We start from the raw sequence: 12335 nt of genomic DNA, 5'->3' as shown, positions 1-12335 counted from the left end.
GTCTGAATGCCGACAAAGGAATGCGAACTACATCCAATACATCCACAGGATTTATGAACATTTCGATCTCGTAAGCAAATCGTCGTCTAAAGTAGGCGAAATCATTTTGTGTTTCATGATACGATGAAAACGATTTAAAAAACTATTATATATTCTTTTACACACTCTTCCGCGGGAGAAAATTCATCCGTTTCTAAATCGATTTTATCACGCCATTGCTTCCACAACTTCTAAACGAAATTGCAAGTTAGATTAGATGGTAACATACAGGGACGACGCTTCGTATATTCTGACATGAGTCATAACTCGTTAGCTTGTTATATACAATGTTTGGTAATTTAATACACATCCGCCGATATATTTTTTTTTTTTTTTTTTGCATAAAGCTGAATATGTCTTTGCACAAATATTTTAGTATACAATAAAATTAATAAATAAGAATAATGAGTAATAAATAAGTACAGAATAAGTTTCAATAAACTATTAAATTAATACCAATCGCGTACTACTATATAAAAATTGGTATAATTATGTGGCTTTTCTCACGACGAATGACATTGAATACGATTATCATCACCGCTTTTGAATATCGAATATCGATGAACCGGTGCCAAGAATCACCCGCGAATATCATATATCCAATTATTTTACACGATTGTATCATATCACATATGCGGTGGCATACATTATCAAAATGATATTTCGTATCATTATATGCCATTATTATATATTGATGCACAGATACTATAATTTCCGATCTTATATTTTTTTTCATTCTCTTACATATCTCATATTTGAAAGAATTATTTTATTCGTCATAAAAATTGAAAGAAAGAATATGAATTTATCTTTTTTTAATCTAAAGAAATTATCTTTGAAAAGATTGTAATTATTCGTTTATTCCTCACTTTTTGCATCCAAAGTTTTATTCGTGACGTATCATCATCAATTTTGGCCGACGACAGCTTTTTATAAGCCTCGGTCTTGTTTTCGTCAGCAAGATTAATACGTGACGCCTGCACCCATATGATCACGATATTGTCTTTTCTGTAACGACTCTGTCGTTATTAGAGCCTTGCAACCTCTTTTGTTTTCATCTGCCTTCTCTTCTTATTTTAGAGATTTCCATCTCCGATATCGTTCGTTTTCCGTAGATTTCTCCCCGTTCATGGTCACGTTTTCGCAGGAACGGGCGCCGTACTGGCGATGCAACAGAATTAAAATCCGATGACGTGAACCGCCGTTATACAGATAATCGGCCCGCAGGATCTTCTCGTGTCTGAGTTCGGAATTCATTTTTATTACATTCGCCGAAGCATGAAAAATGTATCGACGATTTCCTCCTATCGACGCAATCTAATTGGTAGCTTCGACTGCGCAATAAAAGTTTCTAGATCGATTTATAACCGGTTTTGCCAAAGTCGATTAATGCTGATTAATCAAATCTTTTTTTCGTTTGTATATACAGATTTTTTATAAAAAATGACCCGTTCACTCTCTTATATCAAAATCTTTAAGACTATCTCCAAAGAAAGAAAGGCAATATAATTTTGCATCGTAATCGTAATTTACAACGTAGTAACACAAAACTTTATTTCATTAATTGTTGACCATTAATACTTAATTGTTAATAATATTTATTTCTGAATATACGTATATCTAGTTATATAAAGCAAATTGATTGATGTGTTTTTTTAATAGCGTGTTGTTTATTCTTGTTTCATAACTTATTATTGATTGCAACACCATTAGAAATTGTTTTTAATTTATCAAATGAGAATTATGTTCTCTCATTTCACACATTTTACACAACAATGAAATATGTATCATATACATATTATAACTGGTGCTGTAATCTATGAAAAGAGAATCAATTAAATGGTTCGGATGATTAGAGTTCACTGACATTAGCAAAACCGGATCAGTTAGGGGCCATTTATCAGCTAGTTAACGACGAATTCCTAATCATTTGATTGAAGTGTGAGAAATCTTAACTAGCTTTCAAACGGCGGCTATTTAAGCTCGCATCGTAACCACGTATGCGAACGAATGTAAAAATAACGAGCGTAATTAAAAGATGTTTTGTTAATGTTGTTAAACGCGATGTTTTTATACATGGAAACGCCTTTCTCGCAAACGTACCGCTTCTCGTCGTGCAAGATATTATGCAAAATCACAGAGCAACAGATGGTAAACAGAGGTCAGAGAACTAAAAACGCTTCACGTGATATTAGTTACGATAAGCAAGTCCGTCACGGCAATTGAAATCGATCGGCTTTTACCAAAGCACATGCATAATGCAATCTTAATCACGTGGTAATGCGGTAAGCGGTCATCCAGGAATGCGCGTCGATATTTGTCGCCCCTCCTTCGTTCAGCCACATCAGAATGTCGTAATTGATACGATTCATAATCGTAACTTATGGTCTCCCCCTTAATCGTCCATATTGCGACGATTGTTAATGTCAACGAATTCCAAACCGAGAGCGATGTATTTATATAAGCGAATTTTCTCTCTCCTATATTTATATTCAAATATTTAAAGATATTAATTAAATGAACTCTTTAAAAATGTGAAAATACTCTTCATTCGCATTTTATTTACGTGTGAAAAGTAAATCTCTCTTCTTCAAAATCACACATATTAGCAAGATAAAATTAAGTATTATACACGTGAAAAATTGCAAGTACATATGTTTATGAACGATAATGTAAGATTCAATATTCACTTGGGAATATTATTCATTCTGTAGAATTAATTTTTTGATTTGCATAATTATTTATTGCAAATATAGCGTGATAAAACATAGAAAAGTATAAAGTTTACATCACACTCGCCTCAATTATCGCTCCCAACTGTGTATTTTCTCCATTGGTATATCGATTTGATCTATTTTCGCGCTCGGGGCACGCAGCGGATAGAAACGAGGTCGTAGAACCTAAGCATCCCGCCGACGGTATAGCTATCGTTGTAAGTTCGTCACGATAAGCTCGAGATTCGATCTTATCATGATTATATATTAATTATAACGACCGCGTATAAACTATGTTTTTATCAAAATATTTCAAGACTCGTGACTGCTTTCAAAGCAGTGATATGGTCACTTATGTTAATAAAAGATAAATGTAATGTATCAGTAATTAATTCAATATCTAATTATTAGAATGGAATCAAATTAAAATGTATGCTAAAATGTCAAATTAACCGCTTAGATTAAAATGTTTTAAAAGTATAAATATATTACTTTTTACATATATCAATTTTTAAAATAAGAACTTCATGTAGAATAGTCTGAGGCAAGAGTAAAAGCAAACGACTTGTTTAAAAAATTCAATCATATAATTTAAACTTTAAAGATATAATAGACGATCTTCAAATTTTTTATATATATATTTTAAAAATTGCGTTTATTTAGTTGATTAAGGAAACATCTTATTTGCTCCGAATTTTCTGAAATCACTTGTCCTAAAAGAATCAAGAGATAATGAAACTCTGCTATTGGCGAGCGAATTATTTTCTCTCGAGTACACACAACCGGAAAAGACATGTACTATATACTACAGTATTAGCATATCGAAATTATATTTGCCACGATAGGTTTACAAATCGATTGTTTCTGCAGCCGCGTATGAAACAATCTCCGTCATATCTTCGAGGCAATTTGATCATAACTAACGTTTATCGGTTCTCATTAAAGACACTTGATTCTCCATCGCCTCGTCTTGCCTTCCAGTTATTTAGATAAATGTGTGCGGCACAAACCCAATACAAGTAGATATTATATAATAAATACGAATAATTAAAAAGTAGAGCCAACGATTTTAAAAAATACAACAGCTTATATTGCTCGATTAAAATTGTTATTCTTATTACATTTTTGTGCTCCTACTTTCTCTTATTTTTAAGTATCTTGTTTCGTCCGAAACGTTAGCTATCTTACTGTGCTGTGTATTGTATGCACATTCGAGAGAAATCAGAATGGCGTTGATACAAGAGAGACAGCTAAACAGGTATGCCTATTGTACATACATATATGTACGTATAAAATCTTATCTCTGCGCTGCGGATTATCGAATTTCCGCGAGCGTTAGATTAGATTTCTCGACGACCGCGCACGCTCAGCTACACCGGTTTCTGAAAATAAACGCGTACGAGGATACCGTCATCGTCGCCAGTACTCTTCCCGACGTTGTATATAACGTTGTATGGCGCCTTGGACATGTATATAAGGTTTATGTACGGTCTATACAAAGTGACGCGAGTGCACGCAATTTCGTGAAGATTTATTAAATTATCGATATTGTTTCATAGATAAATAGAGTGTAAATTTAAACAGACTGAATTTCAACGATAAATTCTTTGGCAGATTTGGAACAAATTTTTCCATAGTGAAAATGTCAAGATAGGTCAGTATTTATTAGTCTTTCAAATTTCAACATTACAGTCGGTGCAATTAAATTTAAATTTTATTGAGATTTATTGTAAATTAAAGAAAGATTCAAATTAATGGTATTAATGAAAGTTGGCTTTTACTGTAATATAATTAACGAAGCAATCAATATTTTAATTTAATTTTACTTTTGTGAGTCTTCTCTATTCTAAAATTTTGGAAATTATATCTATATATTTTCCCTTCCCCCTCCATTTCTTTCTCTGTCTTGCACGAAACATATAGTATGCGATAGTAATTATTGCAATTTATCCAAAATAGAGGCCAATTCAGAATCTGGTATTAGCCTACTTATTGCAAATGATCAGTTCAAATCTATAAAAAGCCTATTAATTATGTCAATCATTGTTAGAGGGTATTTGCATAATTAATGATCATTGTAAAATATTACATTTTGCTAATCTGAAAATATTTGCAGAATTTCAGATATCAATATAAATTTGCTTATTTAGGTAAAACTATATATGTCATTCTTCGTAATTTTTTTCATATGTCTCTACTCTCGCGTACATGATTTTCCTCGGCAGTTTTCCGCAGAAGTCGCGATTCTCGTTTTAGAGAAACATCGATCAGATTGACGGATGATATTTTAATAAGCACTGATACCAAACACGTGTCATATCGGATAATATTACATCGTTTAATACAAAGTGACAAAATATGAGACAGCCGTATTGAAAAGAAAATGATAAAATGAACGTATTTGATTAATTGGAATAACATTTTTTGTAAGTTGAAATAAAATAAATATGTATGTTTAGTAATTATCATTTTTACTTTTTCCATTTTAAAAACTGACTGTGAAAAATCGTTATTGCACTATAAACACGTAAATATATTATTATTATATCCTGGACGGTATCTTATGATTAAAGCAAAATCAAAAGGCGATGTTTCATTTTCGACGATAATCATCTTATAATATTGCTATTGTATGTCTTGCATTTTCGTATTAGATGCTTATTGAAATTTCAAAGCGGTTTGTCAGAGTTTAGAGAATAGTTTACTCACGTTGCCAATTACAAGTGTCGCACCATGGCGCATAAACCCCTTTATTGTGGAAACTTGCGCGGCTTATTGTTGCAAAGTACGCACGTAGCCTCGATATTACTTGCAGCTAATTCTCGCACGCGTACAGCTTACTATTTACGTATTTACCAAGTTATTTTAACGATCAATGAGAGACTTCACTCGTTTTATATTTTACTATACTATGGCATTGATAGCTGATGGATTAAAAATATTTTATTGCAAATAATGTGAAAATTTTAATCCCGTTAAGATTGACATAATTTATAATTATTTGATGATTATATAATATATTTCAATTTTCGCGAATTTAATTATATAATTTAAACTCGCTTACGCTCTAAGCTTTTACAACCCCCCGAATTCTCTTAGTTCCAATAATCAAATAGTATGTTGACACGTAGAAGTACACATAATCTATGCACATATTTGCTCGGCTTCAAATTCGTGATTTATCACATAATGAAGCGACACATCCGGAAATTCGGATCGAACTTAGCCCGAGAAAGTGATCTTTCCGTAGCAGAATCGTTACATATATCACGTGTTAAAATCTCGTAAAATCGCTAACGTTCGCCTTTTCAAGAATGCGGGTGAATCGAGCACCGGTGCGACATAATGCTTTACGACATACATTTGTCAGATAGCAATTTGACGTTTGCGCGGAACGGCCATTTCGGCGCAACACCGAAATGTACGACGTTTGGCCACCCACGCGAGGTATGACGCCGCCATGACGCATGTAGTTCCGTCGGAATTCGAATCTCGTGATTAATCGGACGATGGCTCTCTCGATTCGCCATTCTGACCCATTTTCTCTGAAGCTTCTGTCCAGATTTCGCGCTGGAACTTTCGACGTCGTTAAGGCCCATGTGACTATTCGCCGAGATTGATTGTGACCCGGAGAAGTACGTTCGTTTAGAGAGGGAACGGCCGTCAGTATTCATCAGCCAGTTTGTATTTCATTAAGTCGAGAGCAACGCGGGTAAACAAGGTAGAGAGCGCGACGCTTTTGTAATCCGGAAGTGAACCCATCTTGTATGCACACGTACGTTCTGCTCATTGCGAGGACAATCGTGCCCGTGACAATGACCTATGCAATTATGCGAATTCGATGTATCAGCATTGTTAATCTCTTTCTCGTTGCATTGTGCCTTTCTCACAAAAATAATTTACACACACAAATAAATAAATCTATATCCGAAGTTTCAAACGTGAAAAGCATAAAAAGCACATATATATATCGAGCAAAGGAAAAAGAAATATTAAATTTTGAACGAGATAGCCGAGATCTATCTGTCTATCTCGAATTCCTGACGTAATTCCTGACGAAATCCCTGACGATTTCAGGCGTAACCGCAGATACTATTACTTTAACGCGCAACCTTGCTCTTCCTCGTTTTTTTTTGCCGCGATGAAAAATAACTAAGCAAGAACACACCCTCCCATGTATATGTACGCACGTGTCACTATTTCCGGCCACTTCCGCGAACGCGTTATTCTCGGTTATATACGCTCTGTCGCGGCTACTTTCTGCCAAATGGGTCGACACACAGGCTATTTACCTCGATTCTTTATCGGGGACGAGAATTTATTAATAGTAGCAAACCGTGCCTCTCCGTCCGTGAAACTTTATCTTATTTTTTATAATCTTTCTTTCTTTCTTTGGATAAGTTTGACAGTATCTAATAAAATGTCAAATCACATTTTATGATGAAATACAATAAATTGCAAAAAATAGATATATCATTAAAGCTTTTAATCCGAAGAAGACATTTGTATTATAAAAATCAAAAGGTTAAGATAAGATTAATCATAAAAAAAATTGAAGAAAGAAAATGCTTCTCTTTTTTGTTTTCTTTTGTTGATCTGTATCATCATCGATAAATACGGTTCATAAATTCGTAACAAATATACTTGAAATTTTAGAGTAATTTTGTGGAACTAAAACAATTAATGTTAAATTCCAAGAAATATATATATATATATATATATATAGCGTTCAATTAAATTTTTGTTAATTAAAAGAGTTTTCAACAGAGAATATTTATTCATAAGATGTACCTATGTAAATTGCAAAAGATGTAAGATTATTATTAAATATTTGTCTGGAACATCGATAACGATATCGCTAACTAGAAACATTTCTGATTTCAGGGGGGTCCGTCAGGGGGGAGATTGAACCTGGCTCAAACGAACTCACACCTGGCAGACGGGCAGGCAGTGCTGGCGGGGGCAGCGTCGGCAGCGGTGGCGTCTTGGGGGTCGGTGTCGGCGCTGGCGGGGGTGGCTCGGGGAGCCGAGGTTCCTCCGGCGGTGGTGGCCGCTCGAGGGACGAGCCTAGAAGGCACACCCTCGGCGGCGATCATCAACCGTCCCTTCATCATCAGCAATTCAACGCAGCGCAGCAGCTGCATCCCCTACACCCACATCATTTGCCGCCACCACACGGCCAATACGGCACCCCGCCATCACGACACACCACTATGGATCTCGAGGTGAATCTTTGCTCGCGCAACATGTAAATACACATATATTTAATTGTTTGCGATGATTTTTCGTAATCTCGATTTGTTTCCTTCCTCTTATCCTTTATTGACATTTATTCTATGAATGTGTAGAATCTCGATCAATTGGCATAATTAGAGATATTATGTAATCGTATTATTTATTTTGAGTGATTTAGAGATGATGAGTGAATTAATTATATTTAATGAATGTTAAAAAAATAATTAAATTTAAATTAATAATGAAATATAAATTAATTATTAGCTATTAATCGCGAAATAACTTTTCATTATTATATTGTGACTTAATTTATTACACTAACAAATTATTTTATTGGTACTAATAAAAATAGCAGTTATATAAGCACCGTAATTTATAATTTATAAAACTATTTAAATTAAATCACACGATATTCTACATACTTCGAATCTTTAATAGCCTGAATTAGTGCCATTTCTATCTAATTCACAGTATCGAGATTCTACTATATCTCCTAAAGTGTGATAACCAGAGTCCAAATATTTAACTTTCTTTTTCTTCGATTGTGGTATGTATTTTTCATTTTGTGTGATTTCTATACTAGAATTTCCGCATTCTGTTTCCATATTTTTGAAAATTTTACCTCTCTACACATTTATCACATACTTGTTTTTTTCGTTTCTAATATGTAATATTAACTATTGCCGTGATACATGTTTATATTATACTTTATATTATACATAAGGGATACGTATAACGTTTACTATAACGTTTTACCGTGTTCAAAAAAATTTTATCTCTGGATAAAACTTCTATGTTTATCTACATGTCGAAATTTTCATACATAGGATTTATCTTCTTTTTTCTATATTTTACGTTTGGGATGATTCGATTTTTATGGGTAATTGAACATTTTCTTTATCACGAAATGATGGTTTAATATCGTACATCGTTCAATGCATAAATGAATAGTTCAGGATACGTAATATTTGAGCTCTTATTTCAGGAGACAGTTTTCTGTGGAATCAAAAAAGAGAAAAAAAATTTGAAATTTATATTTTAGCAAATATTAAAAATTGTTACCTCACACAAACCATATTTATAACTCATTTATTATTATGATGTCAAGTATTACTACTCGTGTATTTTGTGCAATTTAATTTAATTTTGCTACAATATATGTAAAAGAGAAAGAGAGAGAGTTAAATTAGAAAAAAATTGGAAATGGCATTTTATTGCCACGTCCACATTTCCTCCTCATATTTCCAGCAATTTAGACGATAAATGACATTTGAGATAAACGTTATCAACAATACTTTAAATTAGTCTGCTTTTTCCAACATGGCATTGTAACTTAGAATACGCATAATCGAGTGTGCTGCAATAAATAATATTATTTTTAGAACAAAAAACACTTTCAGAATCGAATCGAATTAAAATCCAGTTTATTGTTTATCTTCTCTGAAATAAAAATATATTACCAGAATTTTTATTATTTGCAAATAAAATTCGTATTATATTGCTGTATTATTCAGCTTTAATTATTTCGATATCCAAATACGAGTTATTTAATCGATCAAGACAATAGAAAATGTTTTTTTTTTCAATTCTATATATGGTGATATGTTTCGTTTGCGGAACGAAAAAGTAAATTAATCGCGATTTACTATAATCTTATATGTATAGCAGGGACCATAATTTATTTTGACACGTGATTGCCTACATGTAATTTTACTTTTCATCTCGAATTCTCTTCTTCCGCGAATTCTTTTCTTTTTCAAATACGTACGTTGTTTAACTCAGAAATATTTGTCTTATGAATTATAAACATTTGCGTCTCTAACAAGCATAAACTAAAAAATTAGTAAAACTGTATAAAAGGTAACATACCTCCAATTTTATTGCCACTTAAATATGTTGTAGAGGAGGCTTCATAGTTTTAATGCTTTTTCTATTATAAAATAAAGAAACATGAAGTTTGTTTATGTTGTATTTGTGTAGAGCAGACGTGGAAAAAGTGTTTGTTTACATTTACGGAATAGGTATACACTCATGGATACTTTGTCAATAATGTGTTTCACCTATTTCTCGCAGTTCGTTAAAAGCTATACAACAAATACAAAACTTTACTTTTCCTAATATTATTTTATAATACCTGAGAAAAAGCATTAAAACTGTGAAACTTCAATTTATTATATCTCCTAAACTATAATACCGTCCTTCATTTATTTCTTGCAGAGAATTACTCAGAAAAGCTTCCTCTATAATATATTTAAGTGGCGATTAAATCGGAGGTGTGTTATCTTTTATGCAGTCTTACCAAAAAATTAATTAATTAATATAATAATAATTTACGGAACTGAAATTTTCATTGTTGATGAATGCGGGAACTTATCGCAAAGCTTTTACGAGACTCATCATGCATCGCGATATTGTTTAATTTAATAATAACACATTCCCATATATCAATTATCAGAGAATATTGTTAATGAAATATAATTCGTACATGTAATATACGACATTATTATTATATACCCTGTTCAATATTTAATATATAAAGTTTGTTTATGCAATAAGTTTACAGATTTAAACAAAGAAGCGCTCGTCCATTATTAAAATGAATTGCATTATTAAATGAAGAAACTATTTCGGCTAGTTATCATTTTACGCGATCAATTTTTTAAATTTTCTGAACCTATGGTACATTTGCTGGAAATAGATGATGAACTCAATATTATTGAAATACTCGCAGCTTTAACGTATATTAAGCGGTCTAGAACCGCCGGTAATGAGGGAGAAAGCGTTTAATTAATTATCATCCACCTGCGACGTCCTCATTTCTTGTGCTCGTTCCCGATAATGGAAGGGTTCCCGACATACCGAACCTAAACGCAACCTATATAGCTGCGTCTTCTTGATGTTACCAGATTTCTGCTTCATTTTTCAGTATTTTAATTACCTGGATGTTCAAACTTTTATAATTAAAAGCTGCGGATAATTATGTGAGGTTTGCATCTTTCATCTTTAAAATGTCCAAATATTATAACAGCCGTGTCTATTACAAATATATTCCATCTCTTTTTTTCGAGTGAGTAAAATTTAGAAAAATTGATTCAGAAATATCTACTCATAAATCTAAAATATCTATAATATTTAAAATATATACTTATATTTTGTGCGAAATTAAGATTATCATTTAATGTTTAAATATTGACATTTTATTGACATATAGCTATTAAATTTTGCCCTCGAAAGATCTATAGATCACTGGACTCGTGTCAGATGAATATCGTACGATCGATTAGATCTCGGTACGCGGTTATTGAACATCCTCGGGCTTGTCTTTGTGGTTTGTAGGAGATAATCGAATTGGACGCGCAGGTGGTGCACATTCGAGATAGCCGATGCGAGCGTCACTTCTTCTCTATTAAAGCAGTTCGTTTTGTTACGATACGACACGAAAAATAGAATTGCATTCCGAATCATAAAAATATATCGCTCAAAATGATTACGGATTTACTTGTTTAAATAACTAAATAATTTTTTAGAAATAACCATACCATTTGAAAAAAGATTTAAAAAATACTATATTTAGAATATTGTGTTTCATAAATCTATATACTTGGGAAGTATATATAAAAAAATATAAACAGCAATTAGCTATCAATCCCAATTACCAAAATGTTAAATATTAAATATTACACATAAAATTATATCATATTAAAATGTTTTAACTATACAAGAAAAAGGTGCAATAAATAATATTTTCTTACAATATCAGTACAAAATAATTGAGAAAAATCGTTAACTTTTTTCGAAGAAGAAACACATATAGATTATATGATTCATGAGATATTTTAAAACATCGTGTACCCAGATAGCAAAATGCTAGCAGCATGCGCGCAGATTGGCAGCAAATTTAATCAGAATTCCATGCCAAAACCATAGCCATCTGTGACCACATTAAGCTCAGGTTTTGTCGACAGAGCCTGCTGACAGGCAATGTGAGCAGATTGGCAGCAGAAATCACGCAGAGCCTGCGCGCAATCTGACGGCAGATTGACAGCAGAAATCGAGCAGTTTCTAGACATTTATATAAAAACATTAAAATGCACAAATTAATTACCCACCACACGGCCAGGTGAGAAGGATTAAGTGAACAATTAGAAAGGATTCCTCTTTAGAAGGGGAAGATAAAACTCAAAAATATGATCCAAAGGACACACGCGTAACGTGTCTGAACACGTTCGTTCCCGCCCACGGGCGGCAACGAACTTTTTTGGCTATTATCTTTATTAAGGGCTAAGGCCGATATTACATTTGTCGTACGACAAACTTTTTAAGCATATTGATTGGCTGCAAAATAGA

The 12335-nt window shown here is 32.8% G+C and overlaps 1 protein-coding gene across 2 annotated transcripts in view; it reads left to right on the top strand.

Annotated features, from left to right (window-relative positions):
• The window catches only part of LOC115237664, a 106704-nt gene extending 98540 nt beyond the window's left edge, over positions 1–8164 (top strand). For both annotated transcript variants that reach the window (XM_029810862.1, XM_029810863.1), the window contains exon 6: positions 7638–8164. In XM_029810862.1, coding sequence (XP_029666722.1) covers positions 7638–8005 — 368 coding nt within the window. In that variant the 3' untranslated portion in view covers positions 8006–8164. The remainder of the gene's footprint in view (positions 1–7637) is intronic.
• The last annotated feature ends 4171 nt before the right edge of the window (positions 8165–12335 follow it).

Source organism: Formica exsecta, unplaced genomic scaffold (assembly GCF_003651465.1).
Source record: "Formica exsecta isolate Colony F162 unplaced genomic scaffold, ASM365146v1 scaffold303, whole genome shotgun sequence".
Classification (NCBI taxonomy): domain Eukaryota; kingdom Metazoa; phylum Arthropoda; class Insecta; order Hymenoptera; family Formicidae; genus Formica; species Formica exsecta.
The sequence above is the reverse complement of the archived record's forward strand: the minus strand, read 5'-3'. Positions and strand labels throughout refer to the sequence as shown.